A 24,565-nucleotide genomic window follows, 5' to 3' on the forward strand; every position below is an offset into this window, starting at 1 on the left:
GAAGCAAATTCTAGTGTATAATAAATATTCTTAAGTGGCTGAAGCAACAGGGGTCGTCCATACAGTCAGTGACATAAATAATAACATTTGGATAACGAATTTGGACATCGCAGACTTAAGGGAAAGACAGTGGAACTTGGATGTGCTTTTCAGCACTCGGTTGCTCAATATGAGATAAGATATGCTAAATGCTGCAGATGTGAGATTAATATTGTGTCAAATTGTTGCATTAAGGTTAAAAATAGCAGCTGGACAGAGCTGTGGGTAATCTGTGACCCAGAAATATTCAGATTTTAAGTTAAGAAGCGAAGACACAATGAAAAAATACTCTATTACAAATAAAATGAACATTAAAACAGAAATCATTCGACTTATTAAAGGAAAATGCTCAATCTACAGAAAAATGGCTGTTTGTTTGACAAACTATGACATATGTACAATATTAATAGATTCTTAATAATGATGGAGAAGTGCTTAAGCAAGTTTTTGCTGCTGCAGGAGAACAAGGAGGAGCTACTTTAAAATTAATCTTTTATTAAATATGACTACTCATGAAATAGAATTGGAAAGGGGAGAACACATCTGTATTACAACACAAATCTTTTTCCCTAATCAGAGAAAATTAAAACAGGAATGAAATGAGTTGAAAATCATCATGAACTGCAAACAGCCAAAAGGTTGGAAACCACACAATCCATTGAAAAAATGTATTTTAAATGCTGAATCCTGACCAGCAAAGCACCAAGTAGAGCTGTCAAATAAATACCATGTAGTAAAAAAGTTAGATTTGTCTCTTAAATGTAGTATAAAGTTGCATAAAATACTCAAGTACAGTACAAGTACTCCAAAAATGTCTCTAAGTACGATGTTTGAGTGAATATACTGAGTACTTCCACCACAGTTGGTTTCAACTTTGACTGTTTTCAGCAATGCTAAAGTTGGCCTCAGTTCATGCAAGATTCGAGAACATTTCAATAAAATAAGAAATGAAAGAAAGCAATTTGGGATCACAACGCTTACGTCCGCCGTCATGTGGAGATGTCATTTACCTATCTGGCTTCACGGTGTTGTATTCCAGCGAGGGTCATTTTGCCAGTAGGCCACTTCCACGCTGCTGACCAAGCTGTTTGCATTCTGATCCTGATCTCTCCCCCGGAGGCCAATTATCAAGAAACTGCGAGTCTTACTGTCTCTTCACTGTAGTAAAGGGATACGAAGGAACTCAATGCCTCTGCCCTGTTGCTCTCATAAAAAGTGATACCGAGCGGAGCAGATATGGAGTCATGTTTAGACGTTTTTGAAGCTTTATAGAATCTCCCACTGGCTCGCTCTGGACGGAGATCTTGGAAGGTTGCCTTAACCTCGTTCTGCACTTAAACAAACAGCGAAGCCCAAGACTATAAAAGAGATAACGTCCATATCATCAGGTGGTAACCTCAAATGATCCACGGAGCTGCGATTTATGTTACAGTCAACAAGTCGTCGAACATGAAATGAATGACCAGATACATGCAGTTAAAGTTGTTCTTAAACATGCAGACATAATTTATTTGGTTAATATTCTCTGGCAGTGCGAAACGTAGCCTCTAAAATCAACTCTCTGTCAAGCAGAGCCGGTGTTTATTGGATTAATTGGGAATCATACCTTATTTCCTGGAAGCATCACTGCTAATAAAAGGTTTATTACCATTTTATCTACTAGCTTTCATCAAATCATGCATCTACTTCGTCTTTTTACAAGAAAGTTTAATGGATTCATTTAAGGTCCATGTACGGATCTGGTAATTGGATTTTCCGTTCTGAAACGGGTATTGAAAAACAAAAAAACGAGTGGTTATTTGATTTTCATTTTAAAATACAAAAAATAAAATTGAAATACAAGGCGTTTTTCCTTTTCATGATCAAAAAGGGATATACGAATTTTTTTTAAATGCTTTGATTTTCATTCTATATTGAGAATAACAGAAAAATAAAATCAGTAAGAGACAGAAATGAAAAAAGGTCTGTCTTTTCATTTTGTGAGACCGGAAGTAGTCATCAGCAAGTGTGGAGCATAGACTGTATTTATTTATTATTGCATGTATTTGAAGTAAAACATGAGACAAAACATCCTACTTTTGGATCTAGAACTGTACAAGCCGTTCATTTTCAGCCACCTGATGAGTTAAACTCCCTTTTTATGTGAGGTTTAAGCAGAAAGTCTGAGTTAACAAAAAGTTTATAATTTGCAATACCTGTTGTCTCTGACTGAGGCTTTAGTTTTTTTTTAGCCAATTTACACATAGAAACTTTGTTCAGGAAGATTTCTCAGTAGCTCAGAGGACAGGCTGCTTTTTACACAACCTTGTAAGAGAATGTTTCTGCTTTCAGCTGAATTTAGAAGCGCAACACTTCCCAAACAGATATTTTGAGGCTGTGAGGTTGAACGTTTGAGAGTCTATCAGTGTGTTTGTCTGTGGTCTTTCTGTTTCTAGGTGGAAGCTGAATTAGTGAGGATGACTCTTGCTTTCTGTCATCTCTAGGCTCCTCACACATCTTTACCTGCACATGAGGAAAATCATTCCTGTAGAAAGCAGGTATGTTTGTAGTTATTATAAAAAGATGTTGCCTGGTGACCTGTCAGAAACCCATTATACAGAGTCAGCCAAAATAATGTTTACACACATCAGGAAAAGAAAAACTTGCATAAATATTTCAATACCAAATGCATTAAGACATCACGAGATTAATAAAAGTTATCTTTGGCCTGTACAATTAGAAGAGGTGCTCAAAGTGGAGGCCACTGGCATCCAGACATTTCTTTTCTGTTGTAGACACTTGTTGATGCTCCATTCATGAGGGTAACGCCATCTGTTGGGAAAACATCGTACAACAGCGCACAGTTATGGAGATTTGATCAAACTTTGAAAGAGGTATCTGTATGTATAGAAGTACTGATACAAATGAAGTATTTATAAAAGTTTTTCTTTTCCTGATGTGTGTGTACATTATTTTGGCTGACTCTGTGAACTGAATGAGAACAAAACTCTTATTTAATTGTTGCTCTGAAAGCTTCTTTAGTGAAAACTGGCTGGTGTTCTGCTTTGAAACAAACTGCTGTTGAGGTCTGTGTTTTGAGGTTTAACCCCACAGTTTCTGAATGAACTGATAGTTTGTTTTTTCTGATCAATGTGGACATTATAAACGATGGTAGCATTTATCCATCATCCATTCTCTATACACCGCTTTATCCTCATTAGGGTCGCAGGGGGTGCTGGAGCCCATCCCAGCTGAATCGGGCGAAGACAGGGGACACCCTGGACAGGTCGCCAGTCTGTCACAGGGCTACATATACAGACAAACAATCACACTCACATTCACACCTATGAACAATTTAGAGTAACCAATTAACCTCAGCATATTGTTGGACTGTGGGAGGAAGCCGGAGTACCTGGAGAAAACCCACGCATGCACAGGGAGAACATGCAAACTCCATACAGAAAGATCCCAGGCCCATCCCAGGGTTCGAACCAGGGATCTTCTTGCTGCAAGGCAAAGTGCTAACCACTTACTCCACTGTGCAGCCCCATGGTAGCATTTACTGATCTTATAATCAGCATGACAATAAAACAGTCTATTTATTTAAGTTTAGCTGATTAAAGCTTCCTACTCTGCACTACAATATTATTTATTTAAATTTACATTATATAATTATAATACTTAGGGTCAGACCCTACAATATTGAGATTAAGAAATCCAACATTCTATAAAATATAAATACACTGAAGTAATTTGGATATACTTAAGTGAGACTCTACAATATTATTTGACACAAATCTATCTAAATCAAAATTTTAATCATTTTTACTCCAAACATTTTCTGGACTGATTTAAATATTAAAATCACTCCTTTCTAATCCTCTGCTGTACGTTCAAACCTGAGGCCTGAAATAGAAACACACAAGTATCTGTTTGGAGGAACTCCTGCAGAGTCCTGGTTCCAGAATATGATGATAGAATTATAGACAAACTTTAACAAAAGCTGCCTGAGAGTTTACAGGTTTTTATGTTAGATTTCTTCAGTAATTTAATGAGTTATCAGCAAAAATCAAGTGTTCATTTGATGCACTTCATTTCCTAAACATCCAGAATTGGAGCTCATATCTTTGGCAGCTGTAAAGTTTCTGCTCCTTCAAAGTTCACAACACAATGAATGAATTCCTAAAACACTTTGAATGCTGGAGAGCGTTTGTGCTGAAGCAGTGACCAGTTTTTCTGTTTCTTCTCTGGAGATGCGCGATGAGGGACGTCTGCAGCGAATGAGAAAGAGTCTCACCACATCCTGACATGAGGAAAAATACTTTACTGAAGACGACAATGAGAAAAACTATCAGACAGCAGATGGGATGCATTCAAGGTGAGCTCTGAACATCTGATCTGGAACAGCAATTCTATAACGGCAGCATGAGCTTCATTTCAGTCTGTAGCTGCTGAATTCATGGATGACTCATCTGCCACTAGAGAGGAAGACCATCAAACATCCACGTCAGCTGATGGAGGTCCAAGAGTCTCACCAAACACACAACCGACAGAGTGAGAACCTCTAACCTGATTGGATGGCCTCCTATTCAAGCACACGTGTGAACAAATGCCTCTAAGTTGATTTGTTTTCTAAAATAAATCAAATTTGAGTCCTAATCTATGCTTGTGTGTTTGCTTCTTTACACCGCTGTTAACAGTTTAGGCTGTTAGATTGTTCCAGATAAGACGAATACAAGATACTTCAGAACCGTTCTACCAGGAGCCTGACAGGAAGAACTCCAACCGCTACTGAATGTTCCTGTGGTCCCCCCAAGGCCACAGGAGGAGTCCTACAAGGACGAGCCAGTCCACCTGATGACGGCCAGTCACTGCGGTTCAAAGCCGACACCGACTACGTGGACTTCTACTGGACCACATGGAGGCCTTCAAACCGGACCAACAAGTTCACCAACTCCCCGACTCGTGGGTCTGAGGACACCACCGAGCCTCAGCTCAGCTGGCTGCCTGTCTGTGGGTATTTGAGTGCTGAGAGGTTTGTGGATGCATGTGAACGTGTCTGTGTTGAAACAGCAGCGTTTGACTCAGTAACGCCAGTAAAAACCAAGAGCTCCTTGATTTGTGACTTCCACTAAAAAAACTGATGAAAATACGTTTGCCAGGGTTCTGACTGATAACAGATTATTAAATAATGAAAATAATAGTTTAAATGTTCCTTTAAACAATGTTTTTAGGTCTACATTTCCTTTACACTGACTTCTTGGTATATGTACAAGTATTTTGGGTGGAATATACCAATAAGCCCAATGTTCAAGGGCTCTTCTGGGAATATACCATTAAACCAACCTTTTAGGTAAATGTTCCAGGATGTTGGTTATAATATACCATCAGATCAACATTTTAGGTCTACATTGGAAGATTTTAGAGTAGAATATTACTCCAAACCATCCTTTAGGTCTAAATTTAAGGTGGAATACTCCTTTACACCAAGAGTTTTTTTGGTCTACATTGAAGGTGGAATATTCCTTTGAACAAACGTTTTAAGTTTATGTTCAAGGATGTTTGGTGGAATATACCATCAGAACAACCTCCAAGGTCTAGTCAATTTTAGGTGGAATATACCGTTAAACTCACCTTTTAGGTCTCCATTGGAGGATTTTAAGTGGAATTTTCTTCCAAACCGTCTTTTAGTCTACATGTAAGGATAGTATATTCTTCCAAACGAACTTCTCAGGTCTACATTTCAGGTGGAATATTCCTCCATACTAACTTTTTTGGTCTACATTGAGCGATGTTTTGTAAACCACCCTTTCGAATCTATATTTGAGGTTTTAGGCGTTATATTCCTTTTAACCAGCCCCTCAGGTCTCTTTGAGGATTTTGGATGGAACACTCAGTTAAACCAACATTTTAGGTGCATGTCCAGGGATTTTTGGTGGAATGTTCCTTTAAGGTCGAGGTGTGAGGACCTTGTAGGTGGAATACTTCCTGAAACCAGCCTTTGAGGTCAACATTCAAAGATTTAAGGTGGAATATTCCTTTAAACCAACCTAAATTTCATGTTTTGATCATTATCAAGTGAAAAACCTCAATCCAGACTCCTCATAAAGACGTTTGAGATTTATGCAGCTGTTATTTGTTTAGTCCAGACTAAATGACAGAAATCCGCAACTGTAATTATATTTCAGGACTCGGTTATTAAATGTCAAAACAATCCATGTGACTCTAAAAAATACTGACTAATGAACACATTAGTCAGTTTTCTGATATATTGATTATATTGATACTCCATACATGATTTATATATGTAGTATGATTATCTCTGATATATAACTTTTATCTATTATAGCCTATATATATGTGAATGATGTTGATACTCCATCTATGATTTATATATATTCATTTTCTCTGATATAAGGTCGGAGTACGGCTAAAGGAAAAAAACTTGGACTTCTTGGTGAACAATCTAATTATACTTGGTAAATGTTACATTCACAGAAGCAAATTTCTCAAGGTCAAACCCCACATCAACGGATGGAAGAATGAACTGAATCTATACAAGAAATCCTTATTTCTCATGTCTAATAGTAATGCCCAAAGACTTTATTTGCTACTTGAACTTTACTCACTCCTCGAGTAAGACCCTTTCTGGTTTCTGTTTTGTTGTTGTTGTTGTTGTATTGTTTTCCCTAGCTTTAAAGCTGTTTCAACACCTTTTATAATTAATTTGTAGAATATGCCTGAAATGTTGGTATTGATGCTTTCAATAAAGTAATTTTAAAAAAAAAACTCTTTCTATATGTCTATGCTCCAGACTGTCAGTCATTCCAGACGAACTGTCAATCAAGTAACCACGCCCCTTTGCGTCACAAAACTTAATAAACAAAAAATCAATATTGATTTATTTTAAGATCGGCCATTTGATCTCTCATTTTGACCATGAAAACTATCGAAAAAAAACCCACTTATTTACAGTCTATGCACCGTACTCTGGCTCCAGCCTTGCCAATGACAACATCCGGTCTGAGAAAATGAAAAACAGGTCTTTTTTCGTTTTTGCCTCTTACTGATTTTTTTTTTGTTTTTGTATATATAAAATGAAAATCAAAGCATTTTTAAAATTTCGTATATCCCTTTTTGATCATGAAAAGGAAAAACTTCTTGTATTTCTATTTTAATTTTTGTATTTTAAAACAAAAATCAAATAACCACTCGCTTTTTGTTTTTCAATACCTGCTTTAGAACGGAAAATCCAGTTACCAAAATATACACGGACCAGTACTCAACATATGAAATAGTGTGACTACCTGTACTACAACACACAAAAGTGATGAGTGAAGCTGCAGCTCGTTTGAGAAAAGAAAAAAACAGTTTGAGAAACAAGATTGTAATTTCAGTCCTTTGTCTCCCTCTACTGGCCACAATGTTTCCCTGCATTGCAGAAACTGAGCTTCAGTCACAGGACAGTTTTTCTCTTCTTCACTGAAGTTAGAAATGTGTTTTCTCACTTTCAGTCCAGGTAGCGATATGCATCCTGGGAAAACAGAAACCTCTCATTCGTCCAAATCAACGGCTGCTGGCTCCACTGCAGCCCGTCTGGTCTGACCGTCTCAGCTGCCAGAGGGAGAGACGTCCTGGTTTCTGAGTGATGGTGGACCAGTGGAAATGTGAGTCTGTCTCTGTGGAGACCCAGTGGAGTCTGATCTATGCTCTGGGTCATTATGTCACTCGGCTGACGGAGAAATGATACCGGGATAGAGATGGATGTTTCAGAATTCTCCATACCTGTGCATCAAATTATTTAAAAAAAATAATGAAACCATTAGTCTATTTTGTCAAACAATCATAAGACAGCTTTCAACAAAAAGTTGCAATAGTTTGCACCAATCTTTTTTCTGCAATCAGTGGTATTTAAAATGGTGAATTATGTAATATTTGGTAGCATAAAAACAAGTTTTTAAGGACTTGAAATCCTAAATTAAAGCACTTGACAAGAGTACTCTACAGTAAAATATGGCATTTACTATGCAAAGTTATCAGTAATATTCATCGTTGCCTATGTTCTCTTCTCTTCTAATTCATACTGTCATTTTTTACAATAGCCTGCTGTAATTGTTGCTTTTTGCTTCAAAAAAGCAAAAGATTTTACAGTATTTCTCTGTATTTCTACATAACAGTGCACTAGTGTTAGTATGTGGCTGTATTTTATTACAGTAGGTTATTGTGATGTACATAAATAAAGATGTAATCATAAAAATGAAAAATGGAAACAAAAAGCATCCAATAGCTGGAGTAGGAACGAAATTCTGTGACTGGAAGTAAAACCTGACAGCAGTAAGAAGGTTTTAGTGCTGTAATGACAAGTGCAAACAGCAATATATGCTGTATATGCTATTTTACCATTTTTTGTGATCAAAATGAGCTTTGTAGAACTTCACCTGTTTCTGCTGGGAGGAAGTAGCCAGTTTGTAACTTCCTGGTAACTGTGTTGTACAAAGAGACGTTTTCACAGTCGGCCTTTGTCGGAAAAAGAGAAAGAAAATCATCCTCAACAACTTTGAATGATTCTCAGCTTGTTTCAGTGTTGATGGAAAAAGAAGAAAATTCATCAAGAAAACTGAAAGTTTAGCTGCTAAAGTCCAGAAAACGATTAATAAAATTGATTTTTCTGACATTTTCTCAGTAACCTGAAGGTTTCTGAGCCTTTAATTTAACCTCAAACCTGTGCACATAGAAAACAGAACGTGAGCTCAGAGCAGAAGACCATCTAAATATAATGATCAGGATTTACAACAATGAGACAGTTTATCTGCTGATCAGATTTTACATCATGAACCTGATTATACAGATTTCTACACAAAAAAGTACAACATTTCAGATTTTTATCTTAAGGTTTGGTGGTTTAATCTTTAGTGATGGCACATCAGTTACGTTCTGGACTACTGATCCGTAGGTCAGAGGTTCAAACCCCGATGTGGACACTGTTGGGCCCTTGAGCAAGGCCCTTAACCCTTCCTGCTCCAAGGGTGCTGTACCATGGCTGGCCATACAAAGCAAAACATACGCTACCCATCCAAAAAAAAAAGTCGCACACGCTTATATTTCATTGGGGCGCCTTTAGCTCTGAGAACAACACATGTTCACCGTGGCATTATTTCAATAAGTTTCTGCAGTGTTACAGCATTGGTTTCTGTCCAGAGATGCATTAATTTTCTCCAGTCTTCTCCAGCACATCCCAAAGATTCTAAATGGGGCCAGGGATGGACCGTGAAAAGGATGGCTCATGCTCCCTGATCCACTCATTCATAATGTGAGCCCCATGAATCCTGGCATCGTCATCTTGGAACATGTCCATGCCATCAGGGAAGATTGAAAGACCTACTCATTCAGAATATTCAGGTAGTCAGCTGACCTCATTCTTTGGGAACATAACGCTGCTGAACCTGACCAACCCCAGATCATAACTCTAACCCCCACAGGCCTGTAGGCACTAGTCATGATGAGTGCATCACTTCATCTGCCTCTCTGTGATGCACCCATCACTTTGGAACAGGGTAAATCTGGACTCATCAGATCACATGACCTTCTGTCAATGCTCCAGCGTCCAGTCTACATGGTCCACAGCAAATTGAAGCCTTTTTTCCCCTGATTAGCCTCACTAATCAGTGGTTTTCTTAGAGCTGCACAGCTGTTTAGTTCCAATCCTATGAGTCCCCTTTGCATTGTGTGTGTGGAAATACTCTTGAGTTTTCCTGTTGATTTCCTACGATTATCTAACAACTTGTTCCGACCACATTTGCTCCTTGAAGATGATGGCTCACCACTATCATTCATGTTTTAATAATGCATTGGACTGCTCTTAAACTAATTTCAGTAGTTTCAGAAATCTCCTTAGTTGCTTACTTTGCTTCATGCAAGGCAATAATTTTACCCTTCTGAGACAGATTAACATCCTTTCCTCAGGATCTGTCTTCCAACATGGTTGTTTTATAAATGAGAAGCTCCTCACTGCATTAGCTAGGGTTCAACAAGTTTTTGCAGCTGAAACATATTCATCACTGCAGTAATTATCCATTAGAAGGCTCTTACCTATATTTGCTTAGTTAAATCCAAGTGGCATCCTTTTTTTTGGACAGGCAGTGTATTAAAGTTTGTCTAATGTCATTTACACTGTACCTGTGGAGATGTGAAGCTCTGTGGCACTGCAGGATTCACAGGAACCAGATCTCTTTGCTGTTGAAAGTCTGCAGCTGTTATGGAGAAATTCATTTGTCAGACAGTGTTGAGGTGTGAATGGATGTGTGCCAAGAGGTTTTCCATCACAGTTCAGTTCAGTTCCATTTGTTTTGGCTGAATTGTGATACTCTGCATATTCTTCTCCTTGCATATACTTGGCATGCACTTTTAACTCCAATTGTGTTTCCTTCACTTCAGAGGATATTATGTTACTCAATCTAAACTCATCCACACCCCGACTTAGTTTCCCACACACTTTGTAAAGTGATTTTTCTTTCTAAAATAAGCAACACAAGCAAACCTTCACACACTTACTCTGCGTGCTACTTTTCTGCTTGGCTTCCCTCCTCCATTTGGCCCGTCTGTTTGAAAACCACACCTTGGAGAGACACAAAACACATCTCAGGAACAAAAGGATCTCATTTATGAATCTGTACGAGCATTTCACTGATAAAAAAAAAGGATGAATGTACCTTGATGGTGTCGTCGGGAAGCTTAATTTCAGCTGACAGCTTCTCTCTTGTGTACATATCAGCATACCGGCTGTGAGAGAATTCTGATTTGGAAGGTAGAAACGCAAGCTTAAGTACTTTTCTGAGAGTGAAAATGCAGCTTTGCATTGGTTTGAAGCATACATGAACTGTCAGATTACCTTGCTCAAGGGCTCTGGTCTGCTCTGGGGTGAAGGTGGTACGGTTTCTGTGCTGGACACTTTTAGATTTCTGCTCATTAATGCACACTGTCTGAAAAATCTCCACCTCGTTCACTTCCTCTTGAACCAGAGAATAAAAATCTGTGAGTACACAAACACAGAGATTACATGTAATGCACGGTCTCCAAGTCAACTCTCCTGCACAGTAAAACGTGTATTTGAGCAGCAGTTGAAAGTAAAGCATATTTAACTCTTTGGATTGGTGATTGCAGTCTACGTTTCTGAATTCTATCAACTTCATATTACACTTTCTTCCTTTAAAACAGTTGTCCTGTGGGTCAGATTGACCTGTTTCAAAGTTTGAATGTGGGGGGAAAAAACATATTTTCACAATGAATCTTCTGATGTCCACGTTTTCAACATTTTTGGGAAATTTTCGAACATTTTTTGGTGAAAAAAAAAAGAAATGTTGAAAATGTTTTTTGAGAACATTGACAAAAAATCAACCAAAATCCAGCAAATTTCGCTGGATTTTTTTCCGTCAATGTTCTTAAGAAAATATTAGAAGTTTTACTGCTATACATGCAATCACTGCAGATATTTTTACTCATTTTTTGGGAGATTTTTACTCATTTTTGAAAATATTTACAAGAATTTTCTTCCCAAATTTGGGGGATTTTTTGGGAATAAAATTTTTAAGGGAAACTTGGAAGGAATTATTGGAATTTTCTGCTTGAAGGTTTTGCAAATTTTCAGAAATTTGGGGAATTTTTTTTCCAGAATTTTTTGGATTTATATCCCAGACAAGGAAACAGTATTTTTTTGGTGCCCGTAAATGAAGACAACAGGAGGGTTAAACTGGGATTCTAATTTCAGTGAAGGTGCCAAAATGAGATTTACTCCGTTTACATTGTGTGTGTGATGTTCAGTTTCTTTCTGCAGCAGTTCAGTCACCATTTTCTTTAGTTAATGCAGAGTAAAGAAAATAGTAGAACAGCAGAAATGCAATGACAAAAAGGGATATTTTACATTTTACATTTGAGTCTAGCAAATAGTTAAGTTGGTAAAATGGGGAATTCCTGTTGACTTGTAAGTTGCAACATTTAAAAATGCATATTCAATCACATGATTTAAGCACATTTAACTTAAACCAGTGACACTAATAACACTTGTTCACTTAATTTGGATAACCTTAATTTAATTGTGAGCTACCAGTTGAAGCAGTTAATTGAAGTTGGAGCAATAATTTTGATGTACATTATATAGAAAATCAACAGGTTTAGTTTCATAAACTAGTGCAAAAAGTCAATTCAAGTTATTCGAGTAACATTTTTAAGACAGATGTGCAAATTCTTAACCGTTTCAGTTCATTTTTACTGTACCTTTTCTAGGAGACTGACCTTGTCCAGCCCTAATGTGCGCGCTGACCTCCATACACATCGGTCCGTGGTCCAAGTGGATCTTTCTTAAAATCCTATTTATCGACGACACCTTGCAGAACACAGTGGGCAAAAAGCACCATCAGGTTGTGGCGAAAACATTTTGGTTTCACGGAACTAAGATTTGAATTTCAGTCTTACTCACGCTGGGAGCTTTGGAGGCCTTGCATATTCGTGCTGCTGCGAGCCTTTTACGAATTTCCCATGCAAAAATGGTTGGATTTTCCCTCTTGCACTGGATGATCGTGGAGATGACACCGGGGGTGAGAAGCCGAGGGCGGCTCCCTCCTATAGTCTTCGGCTCCAGGAGTCCAGTGCGCCGGTAGCGGCTCAGGATCTTACTGACGCACCCGTTGGACACCTAAAAGACGCGCAACTTATTCAGAAAGACGCATAAAATCCACTAATATTCCGATTCACTGAGACTTTTCCATCACTTCAAGTAAGCTCAAAGCCATTTATGTGACCAATATCCTACACATTGTAGTTTAAAGCCTATAAATGCTCTGTTTGTGCCATTTGGTTTGTGCGTACCCGGAGTATCCTGGAGATCTGACTCGGACGGACTCCCTCAGAGGCCAGTTCAATCATTTTTCTCCTCTTAGACTCTGGGAGAGGTCTGCCGTTGAGAAACATTCCTCCTAGCTGGTTCACACTTCCACCACCTTATCACAACAAAGTCTAGACTGTTTAAAGTGCTTTTTAAATGGATTACTTTTCCTTAAAATGCTTAAAAAAGAAATACATTTACTGTTTATTCTTATCGCGCAGCAAAGTCTCTACAGTAATCAAATGTCTAAAAACGTAACGATAGCCTGAAAGTGCGTATAAACAAGTGTAAAATTTACCTCTGTTTTGCATATCAATGTTTGTCCCGCACATCCCTGCTTGCTTCCAGCCTTGATGATGAAACAGACAACAAAATGTTCCCAGGAGGCTGCAAAAGGAAAAGTTCAGCTGCTCAGGTAAGTCCACACACCTCTGCTGAATAACAATGAGGGGAATCACAGCCTCCGGCAGAGATTTATAGACCTGCAGACCTCAACATGACGTGGTGGCCTGTTTCCACAAATGTCAATATTGCTTGGAAGTGTAAGTACATGGACTGAAACCTGGCGTCAGCTTGGTGCATCTCTGCTCCCAAATCTTCTTTATGTAAAATATATTGTGGTTGTAATTCCTCTTGTAATTTTTATTTCTTTTGCGAATTTTCAAAACATGGTTTCACTGTTTTGATTTGTCCAACACGCAGAAGGAAGTGGACTGATTGGGAAATTAATGTTTTAGGAATATTCTTTCAAAGAGCCCTCCAGCAGGTAACACAACTCCAAATTCAAGCTCGATTATTGTTATTATGCTCATGACATATCTAGTAATTGCCACAAAACAGTGCTGTCTAATTTGCAGGGTTAACTAAGTCAATAAAGAAAAATCTGTCTTCATCTTTGCAGCTTCTTCCAGTGGCATATTACACCAACATATTGCATATTTGAGACGAAGTTTTACCAGAAAGGTAAACTCGTGGCACATGTTTGTATTTCTTGACTATGCCTCATTTTCTCAATCAGCACAAACAAGTAAATCTGGATTCTTATGAAAGTCAACATTTCTGTGTGCTGCTGCAGTAATTAAGTTTGGGAATTCAGAGGATTCCCGCTTGCGCAGTGGCTGCCAACCAACTTTCAGTGCTGCGCAGTTCACTCCTTCAACTTTCTGCTTTGACTCAACGTAATGTTGCCAAAATGAAGTCCAAAAATCCTCTCTTTCAAAGACGCTAATTGATCAACACCAGTTTGTCTCCTTGTAGTCACGTGACGTGAGCATCCTTTCCCAGGTGAAGTGGCTCAGATTAAAAGGCATCTCTGGTGTCCTTTCATAAAGCAAACATTTGGGAATCTGCTGCAATGACGACTGCCATATGGTAAAGTGCTTTTGATAAATCATAAATCCATCACGCAGTCTCTCTTTATTACATTTTCTTTCAAAACGTGAACAAATAGACTCGTACATGGGCGCAAAGAAAGGGCCAATTGGGGGACCCGGTTTATCCAGAAGAGGGAGGTTAAAATAACCCTCACAGATGTTCCTTGGGCAGCCAGCAGATAAAAATGCGTTGTAAACATTTCAAAGGGAAATATTTGACGAGCAAATATTAGCCCATGTGAAAACCCACACGAGCCTCGTCTTTTGGCCTGTTTAATGACTAATTGAATATCATTAGTTGGGTCCACACAGATCGAAGTGCCCCCGAAATAAAGGCTCGGATTTTAAAATGCCATATGGCCCAAATTATACATTAACCACGAGTTTGAGGACAATAATACTGTGTGTACAATCAGCCAGGTTGCGTAGAGGACAGCCAGTTTTGGACACCATCATCTCCTTGCCAACCGAGACAAAGGACAAATAAGGCCAGCATTTTTATTTATTACCTTGGAGTCGATGTGGTCATTGATTTATAGTACTTTATTGCACGTACACTGTGTGCCAAACGAGGCTGATTAAAGCACTTACGTTGTGTTGTTTAGTCAGCACCGCATTTTCGTGGTGCGTAAATTTTACTCTGGCCTCCCCAAAGGAAAGGGCGGGAGTTTAAGTGTCTAAGTAGAGCCACAGACCACATGCACGTTGTAGCTACACGTCCTAGTTCATTGTCTTGTGCGTAAACAACTCATATCGGTGCTTTGTTGTGTCCTGAAGCGTTGAGAAATGTGAAAAATTCTGCCGCGTAAAAATGTTACCAAAACCTCTCCAGTGCGCACCGAGGTGCCCTGTGCGCAACGGAGCTGCATTCATGGACACGTTTTTCTCCTCCCTGTTTAGAGAAAGCAAAGTGATTTATGTGATGTCGATGTTTAGGAGTTGCACTTCTGTGAATGTTCGTACATTCTGTGAATGCAGATGACTGTTTTAGTGTTTTTTTAATCAATAGATTTTCTGATGATGGCTGTGGCAAAATGAGCCACATAAAAGTATCCTATCTTAGCATGCCATTCAATTAACTGGGTCTGAAAAACGTACTTTACTTTTTAATCTTGAGATTTTTGAAACTCTCCACTAGTTTTATTTTTTAAAAGGTTCAATTTCAGTAGTGTTAATCATAGATCTCATGCAAAGTAAGTTGAAGTATTTGTGCTTACAATAATGAATGTTCCACATTAACATTTTTTTCGACATTTTATTGAACCCGTTATACCAAATACTAAATATATATATATATATATTTGCCCTTCTTTTCATTATTCCTCAAATACTATGCTCATGGGCAGGGACATCATTCTTTATTTTGCACTTAATACTTTTAACAAGTTTAAATAATAATAAAAAAAGCTTCTTTACCCTCATTAAAGAATGTCATTTGTTTTGCACTGCAGTTCGGACACAGAAACTAATGTGCAACAGCATCTACATTAAAGCAATTAAAAAATATGACACTTTTTTTAATCTCTCAATCCTTGTGCAGCTTTTCCATAACTGAGTGTGATTTAAATAATTAGCTAAAAGCTCTTGCAGTTGCCTGTGCGCTCTCTTAATAACATGCCACAATATTAAAAGAAACATCCAGTGAGCCTTTCCTAATTTCAGAGTATTGGAGTGGTGCTAATATGCACATTAACCATGGAGTGTGCAGGGTTTTAAGCCATAATGACCGCATTTACACTAAAGATTTTGTAGCAACTCCAAGTTAATCTTTATCTGCTGTTCAATAATGCATTAAAGCTTTCGGCCTGTTGTAAAGACAATAAAAAATTCACTGAGCTGGAACACAGTGGGCGTTTTTAATTCAAAGAACTACGGCCCAGTGGGTGCATGTTGACCTTACATTACAAGTATGAATATTTTTCTCGCATTTTTAGTTTTCTTTCAATAAAAATGTAGCTATAAAGTTGATTTATTTTGTAGGTTTGATAAAACCTTTAGAGAATGTGTGCATTGTCCTGCAGTGTTCACTGGTGCATTCCAAGTTATCACGGTCAAGTAAGTTTTAACACTATTTTTTAAAAATAAATTTCTCATTACTTTTCCTCACTCCAATCGGATTCTGTACTCATTATGTGCCTGTGTTTCTTCTCTTTGCTTCTTTTATTTCTTATCCTCAGGTGATATCATGAAAGCCAGCTTTTCTCCTGAAGTGAGTCGCCAAGTTTCCACTTGACAAATTTTTATAAGTGTGCTAGAGACCGTCTAATGAAACTGGAAGATATGGTTGTAGTAGCCACATTGCTTAAAAATGGTAAATACTGTTTTATTCAAATATATTTCCTCGGTGGTGGTTACTCTTTTGGCAATTTAGTCCAAACTGCTATTGCAACCACTGACTAATGCATGCAGAAGCCAAAAATGTCCACCTGGCCTGCAAGTCTCATAATTCGTCCAGGGTTGACGTGATGCTATACCTAGAAGGCACCATATACACCCCAATCCATATATATGAGATATACAAGAAACACAGGAGAGATCATGGAGTAAGAAGGGAGGTTATCTGAAACAATGAAACTTGCACAGGTATATATTCAAATACAAAAATACATATGGTAAGACAATTGCACTGTGCTGTAATGAAAGAGCTTCAATAAAATGTAAATCAACATCATCGCTGTGTATTTTTAACTGCACCTCCTAACAAAAGCTCAGCAGCTGCTCTACATTGCCCACAGGCTCACTGAATGGTTTAACGAGTGTGAAAATGAGGTGAATCACAATATGCAGTAGATGCAGTTACCAAATCATCACTGTTGAACACCAGTTTTAAATTACAATCTGACAAGGAGCACTGATAATATTCCGGTAATCTCTCATATACTTTATAAAATGTTTTCCTTTAATTTGTCACTACATGCACACAGCATCTGCGCATGTCTGCTATACTGTAAGTCATCTAGAAAACTTTGACATATAATTCATTTACAATGTGCACACGCTATTTTTCTCCAATCTCTCTCGCTCGCTTTGTCTAACTGTCTGTCTTTCCCAAACACACGGTTCAATGTAGTCATTACCAGTTACTCCATCTGGGATTTAATGTCAGGGCATCAAAAGAGTCGTGATTTACAACAACATCACAAGGTATTTGGCCTGCAAATATTTAGAGTAGATCCCCTGAGCACAAATGGGCTTTTTCAAGCCGTGCCTTGCTTCCCACACACACACTATTCTCAGTTACTCTCAATCACCTCTGGGAGCTGCCAAGCACAACTGAGCGGCAAATTTTTTATCTGTCTGCTTTCTCATCTGGTGCATTCACTTGCCCTTTCTATTGATTTCCCCATGACTCTGAGGGCAAAGCCAGTTATCCGTATAGTGTAACATGCACTTTATTTTATCAGAGAATAAATGGACAAACATTCTTGGAAATAATCAGTCTTTACTTTGTGTATTGTTATTGATATGGATCATTTTTGGCAGTAGGACATCTGTCTATGTTGCATTGTTAATTTATATACTATATTATAGGTATTATAATGTGGAAATTGTGTTATTTTTTGTTGTTGTATGTAAGCTGCTGAACACTTGAATTTCCCTCAGGATCAATAAAATATCTATCTATCTATCTATCTATCTATCTATCTATCTATCTATCTATCTATCTATCTATCTATCTATCTATCTATCTATCTATCTATCTATCTATCTATCTATATTACTTTATCGGTTTAGCATAATTACCAGTATCACTTACTCTCTAAAGTATTGTAGTTATATCATATTGCTGTTCTATTTGACATTACATTTAGTGTTCTATCATAGCATTTTTTTGGTGTAATACCTTGTACAAGATAGCTCAGGATTAAGAAAGTTCTGTCTTATCTTATATTTCCTTATGTTATCTCATCCTATTTTGTCTTATGGAATAAAATTTCCTTAATGTAATTTCCGTTGCAATGTGCACAGTGCAGTTAAGCAGTAATCCTGGTGCATTTATGCAAGCAGACAATACTTTAAAAAAGTAAAGCAATAAATGTGCAAATGGAAAATTTAGTAAAAATAATATGCACGTCTCATTTAGCTTATTCATGTAAAGATAGGTTATTTGGTGTACTAAAATAGCTATAAAAACAGTCGTCTAACTGATGTTGCCCTTCTGGAGTTGGATATGTACAGTAGTGCCAGAATTTACATAGGAACTGTATGTAAACTTGTGGAGATATTTAAAATGCACAAGCTGCAGCTGTGATGCAAAGTAGCACCGATGGAGACTCCAGACCAGACAGTTAGTGTCAGTGTCATTTTACATTCTTATTTAAATTGTGGTGTTGGTGCTTTCTACATATCTACATGTGTGCATCATTTAAGAAAAAAATAGGCTAGCTAGAAGTTTATTTTGGTGTTTGTGCATAAATGCATATTAATTAATATTCTGCATTAGTTTACCAAAGAAATGATTTTTGTCTGTAAAACACAGCAGGAATTCCTGCCTGTGAGAAATCATATTTGTTTCATGTTGTTACATGTTGATACATTTTCTCTGTTCCCACCACTCAAAGGTGAAAACACTTCATTGCACACTTCACTGTCTGGTTTGTGGACAGCCCAGACTGAAGTTTTTCCGAGGCACCCTGAATGCGGCATCAGCTGCGTCCTTACTGTGCTGACGTGTCGAACCTCCTGCTCCGGAAGACTTTAGTTCAATTCGCCTACGCGGTCGATCCGCGGCTCCATTCGCTCCCATTCATTCCGCTCCTCAGACCCGGAACGGCTTACTGTGTGTGTATGCATGGCAAAGTGTGTTTCCGGTATAACGTGTGTGTTGATCGGTGCTCAGCCTTTTTCTCTTGGCTTTCATTAGAACAGGCACTCACTTTAGAGTCCCAGCTCCCTGACCTGGTTACCCCTTAACGGCGTTGTATCTCTAACCGGTGGACATGGCATCTGTTTCGGCACCAGCTCAGACGGCCCCCGCTCCGACTTCTCCTCTGCAAAGAGGAATTGTGAAAATGGTAGGAATCTTAACACATGAATATGTGAGCTCAGTGGGGATATAGCTCGTTAGCTGAGTGAGCAAAGGGCTAATGAAGGCTAAACTCACCGTCCGATGTCACACAACTTTAACTGAACTTATTTGGCGTTATAAATATTAATGTCTGTTTAATGACAATGTTGACATGGCAGTAACAACACATGTCAGTAACATTAAGCTCACATGGCTGTAGCAGCATGTCAGCTAATGTTAGCCACTAAATTTATTAGCCTGCTAATAAGCTGAAGGAAATTGGCGTTAGCATGTTGCTAACTTGATAGTTAGCTATAAGTAACTCAAACGAACTATTCTTCTTTAAGTGTAAAGTGTATTGGCAAAAACAAAGCCATCGAAAGTCCATTTACAGATTTAATTGACATTCACTACTATCCAAACTGAATGGAAACTAAAGCAGTTTAGTGTCGGTAATGTTAACAGATGTTAAGTTTCCCAGCTAACTGCTAACTATCGGTTAGCTAACTAGCGTTTACTGTCCAATATCTGCTAACTTTCATGCACCAAATTTGTTGTCTGTGTGAACGACTGCGTGTTCAGCAGCACCGCTACACTCACTTAACTTACTGGCCACATGCAAATTAGGGCTTAGCATAAAAGCTAACGAGAAGTTTCTTTCTCTAAGTTAACGATTGGTTTCTGTGCCTCTCGACGTTTCCTATAAATTCCATTGAGACGTGTTTAGAGTGCTAGTCAGTAACGCAGAGCTCTGTTTGTAGTAGTTAAACGGAATAATGTTCCTCCAGTTTAAACCACAGACAGCATTTCTTCAGTGGACTGTCTGGTGAGCTGGTTCAAACCAACCCCGGCGAAATGACACGTAGCTACAACTTCCTTGCCCCCTATAATCTCCCATTCATCTCGGTTATGTGTAATCTCAGTATGCCCACATGTCACTCGAACTTCTTTCACTGATTTGGCCTAAAGTCTGTTTGACGTTGATTCATGCAGATAAAGTTAACAAATTTTCTCCATAAATGCCTTTGCATGGATTCATAGTTTGACTTCTGGATGGTGCCTAGTAGAGCCACAGTCTTCTGTCTACCACCATCAAACTCCACTGGAACAACAGTGTTGCCTTGTTCAAGGCCACTTAAGTGGTAGTTAACTGTGGGAAACTTTTTTTGTATGCTTCACGGTTCAACCTACTCACTTCTTTCCTGCTTTATTACCCAAGTTTTTTTTCTCTCCAGGATTTAGATGTGCTGAGTGTAATTCTGATTATGCTGATTACTGTGTTATTACACATACGGCTTATATGTTGCATTTTTGTCACTTCTGCATACTAGGGCTGGAGAAAACTTGGTACATCAAATTCAATAGATGAGAAAACCATGAAGAGAAAGTTACATGATGTGTTTCAGTGACACTCCTGATTGTGTGTCTTTTAGTTAACTCATGCCATTTTGTGGACAATATATTTATCAACAAATCAGTCATAAGAAACATTTACATCAACCATTAACAGTACTCTTGTGAGAAATAGTGATGATCCGCCCACATTATAACAGATCAGGATAGCCCTCCAGCTCATGTCCTATTACAAAGCAGGAATGTCTGCATTCCTTCCATGTCATCAAGATTATTCCTGTTGCACAGAGGCTTCCCAGCATGAGAAGATGTTTTCGAAAGGGTTCACATCTGTACATTAGGAAAGGTGATCAAAGGGTCAAGCAATTCTGCGTATCATTTCTGGTTGGCTTTTTTTTAAGTGGAAGAATGAGTTTGAACTTATTTGTCTTCTTTCCGTGGCTGGTTGGTCTGTGAATATTACAGCTGCACCTCTGCTTTGCCCATACTTGGAGGGAGTTGGTCCTTTACTGGGGGAAGACTCGGGATGATTTGATGAAAGAGTTTTATCTAACCCACATCTTAGATCAACAGCCCCCAGTGATGCTCCCTGCAGACACACTGGAGAGTCTGCAGATAAAAGCTGTTTGCTCAGATTCGTGTAAATGCCATGGTTGTCAAACCCAAGAGTAGGCTATCTCTTTTTTTTCTTTCTTTGTATTTAGCTACGTTATCAGATGGCGTGATCTCACCTTGACTTTGAATGACAGACTGTCACCATGGTAACATGCGGTGTGAAGTTGCTTTCTAACTCTGCAACAGTTGTACAGGCTCCTCTTATATCTTCATAGACTTTGGTAATTTAAAGATACAGTGATTCTTGCAACTGATTAGCATCCAAAATAATAATTTGCTGACCTATTGCGTTTGTTAATATTACACCAGTTTCAAATTAATTCCTCTTGTAGTGCTTATCAGATTGACACTTTCTGCAAACATAAATACAACAGTTTAGTGAGTGCAGCAGAGTACAAGTAATGTGTTAGAGGAAACAGAAACTAAAACCGCTACCCATGTCTTCCTTCCACACAGGTGGCTGAAGTGTTGTGGTCTTTTGTTTTCTCCAGATGTCGTCGTTTCTGTGATGAATAGATTTTTCGAGAAGAGTGTCAGAAGATATTATCTGCACCTGATTAGTGAAACGGCAAGCAGTTGTTGCACTGCTGATTTTGCCCAATTCACTAGTTGACAATCAATTTACTGTCCTCTCTCCAGGTCTTGTCGGGCTGTGCCATCATTGTTCGGGGCCAGCCTCGAGGTGGACCGCCCCCAGAGCGCCAGATCAATCTCAGTAATATCCGAGCTGGGGCCATGGCCCGCCGAGCCGCACAGGGCCAGCCTGACACCAAGGACACCCCCGACGAGGTGAGTGGATCTATTCCATTGTGTTTGTATTCATTTATATTTGTTTGACAGGGGCAGTACAAGTATCCCCGCGTCACCCACACTGATATTCCAATTTGAAGGGATGCTGATGTGTCTGTCTTTGTTTTTACTGAGGGGAAAAAGATTTTTTTTTCAGAATTTTTGTCACACAGCTTTTGCTCTTTTCCACCAAGCAAACGTAATAACATTAGAGGTCCAAAAAAATTCTCAATTGAATGCAAGGATTGAAGATAACACTCGTATAATCTGACATTTTCTTATCGTACCCTTTAGAAGATTAATCAATTTATTTATCACGGCCAGACACTAATGTCTGTTCTGCTGAAAGTTGAAAAAATCTGTTACTATCTGAATCTTGCAAGGCTGAAATGTCTTATGAAAAATCCATTTCATAGCAGAAAAAAAATCCATTAGGTGACGCTTTGAGAAGTAGTCATATTTTATTGAAAACCATGTTTATTTCAGTGTTTGCCAACATTATTATCGTGCTGCTTGTAATTCCTCTAGTGGGTTCACTGTCATTAATGTGGGATTACAAGACAATATAAATGTGAAAAGTTATTTAACATGTCATACAAACATGTATCACCAACAGAGTGTTGCTTAACTTAGCATAAATGGACTAATCAGGATTGTTACAGAAAGCAGCGAGGTATCACCATACTGTGAGTTGAGTTTGATGTCGGTTTGCTAACAGCAATAGTGGTTTTGCAAAGATGAAGGCAAACTTTGTGTAATTTTCCTGAAACTCACTACCTCCGTTTGAACTTGCCGTCTCCTGCAGTAGTTGACTAATGTACTGCTGAGTGGGAGAGAGAGTTTGTCATGTATAGTTAATGATGTGTGCAGAAGAGTGAGATGAAATTGTCAGACATAATAGCATTACACTACCAATAGAAGTGGGAGTGTCTCTGGAATAGGGGTTGACTGATGTTTTTTTTTTTAAATTATTATTCAGGGTCCACACCAGTTACTGATAATCACAGAGCCTGATAATCGATATTTGGAACTGATATAAATGCAAAATCTACCGCTAAAAATCTTGGTGTCAAAGTTTTAGTGTCCACAAATTGGATGACTATTTTTATATGTTTAATTAAAAGAGAACTTCACAACATTTATTCTTCAGTGTTAATAGGTTTTTACTCATGTATCTAGTCGTGTAGTTGTGTGAGTGGAAAACTGCTAGAGGTCACAGTCGTGCCTACGGATAGAAGCAGTGGCATCGGAGACAAAGTAGCACATTTTCAGATGAATGTATTTTATTGGGCGTCGTTTCAAAAATACCGATAATCGTAAAAAATGTTAAATGTTAGGCTGATAATTGTTCTGGCTCTAGTCTGCAATCCGAGGCAGCCAATTAGAGTGCAGCCTGAGTTTAACTGCTTGTCTAATTTGAAGAATCTATGCAGTCATTTGGCCTGCGCCCCTCACACAGGCAGTGAGCACATTCACTTAGTAATGAACCAAATCACTGACAAGACTAATGGGGGCGTAGTTCAAGTAAACAGTTTTTATTTCATCATTATTTTGTAATTGGTTTAACTTGTTTAAGTAGCCTTTCTTCTGGATAATTGGAAGGGGGCAGCACCCGGCATTAACCAGCTACCACTGGTGGGTGCTATTTACACGTCATTACAGCATGATATTGTATCTGTCTGGTGGCAGTGAAGAAGCAACAGAAGGTTAACCTGTAGCTGTGACCATACTGTAACTTTATCTGAAAATTATACAATCCCATCTTCTTTAATTGGGAGGATTGTGTTTGTCGCTGCAGCAGCATTTGTCTGCTAGCTGTTTGCTTCTCCTGATACTGATGTGTCAAAGTCCACCTTGTCCTATGGAAGTGTGCATTGCTCTTCCTGTGTGTATTGCAGCCATGGGCCTTCCAAGCCAGAGAGTTCCTGCGGAAGAAGCTAATCGGCAAAGAGGTGTGCTTCACGGTGGAAATCAAGACTGCTTTGGGCCGAGAGTACGGCATGGTCTACCTGGGGAAAGGTAAACTGTCACCTCTTGAATCACAAACAGGCTGTTTATAATATCCACGTATGTCATTATATAGAAAAACAGTCATTCTATTGATGGTCCTCTCCCTTTTTTTCATAATATTTAAAGCCATGTCATAATGTGGAAATGATTTGACTCCCCAGAATGTCAGATTTTCACCTCATACCCTCCTTTTTACATATTTTTTAATGATGGTACAACACTGTAGAGTCACTTTCAAGGAAATTGCTAGATAAGGTGTTTAACTTTATTCTGTTTTCTGATTGTAGATACAACAGGTGAGAACATCGCTGAGTCTTTGGTCAACGAGGGCCTCGCCACAGTCCGCAGGGAAGGAATCAGAGGGAACAAGTAAGATCACATGTTTATTGGTTGAAATAAATGATTTATATGCAATTACGACAGTTGTATTGCTTTCTGTGCTTTCTATTTTCAGGTATAAGTCACTCTCCATAAGAACATTTAGAAATTTGCATGTTGCTAAGTACTGTTGTGATAGAAGGT

The 24,565-nt window shown here is 38.5% G+C and overlaps 2 protein-coding genes across 2 annotated transcripts in view; one reads left to right on the forward strand and one right to left on the reverse strand.

The window, feature by feature from the left end:
- Nucleotides 1-4,924: 4,924 nt before the first annotated feature.
- Nucleotides 4,925-14,721, reverse strand: pax4 (paired box 4). The gene is made up of 8 exons (XM_051951693.1): nt 14,679-14,721; nt 12,880-13,010; nt 12,491-12,706; nt 12,307-12,397; nt 10,993-11,047; nt 10,728-10,797; nt 10,570-10,633; nt 4,925-4,989 (listed from the first exon to the last, which is right to left on the reverse strand). Exons 1-8 carry the CDS (start codon nt 14,719-14,721, stop codon nt 4,925-4,927), a joined length of 735 nt encoding a protein of 244 aa, XP_051807653.1.
- A 4,319-nt stretch (nt 14,722-19,040) lies between these two features.
- snd1 (staphylococcal nuclease and tudor domain containing 1) overlaps nt 19,041-24,565 on the forward strand; it is a 213,992-nt gene continuing 208,467 nt past the window's right edge. The window contains exons 1-4 of the mRNA XM_022190155.2: nt 19,041-19,283; nt 21,884-22,033; nt 23,932-24,052; nt 24,331-24,412. Coding sequence (XP_022045847.1) covers nt 19,209-19,283; nt 21,884-22,033; nt 23,932-24,052; nt 24,331-24,412 — 428 coding nt within the window. The 5' untranslated portion in view covers nt 19,041-19,208. The remainder of the gene's footprint in view (nt 19,284-21,883; nt 22,034-23,931; nt 24,053-24,330; nt 24,413-24,565) is intronic.

The sequence above is a fragment of the Acanthochromis polyacanthus genome, chromosome 1 (assembly GCF_021347895.1).
Source record: "Acanthochromis polyacanthus isolate Apoly-LR-REF ecotype Palm Island chromosome 1, KAUST_Apoly_ChrSc, whole genome shotgun sequence".
In the NCBI taxonomy this organism is placed as follows: Eukaryota; Metazoa; Chordata; class Actinopteri; family Pomacentridae; genus Acanthochromis; species Acanthochromis polyacanthus.

Coding starts and splice junctions, on each gene's coding strand:
- pax4 (XM_051951693.1), bottom strand. CDS start 14,721: ATGGTGTCCAAAACTGGCTGTCCTCTACGCAACCTGGCTGATT. Junction 12,707..12,879: donor AGATCTCCAGGATACTCCGG/GTACGCACAAAC, acceptor CGCGTCTTTTAG/GTGTCCAACGGGTGCGTCAG. Junction 10,798..10,992: donor GTGGAGATTTTTCAGACAGT/GTGCATTAATGA, acceptor ATTCTCTCACAG/CCGGTATGCTGATATGTACA.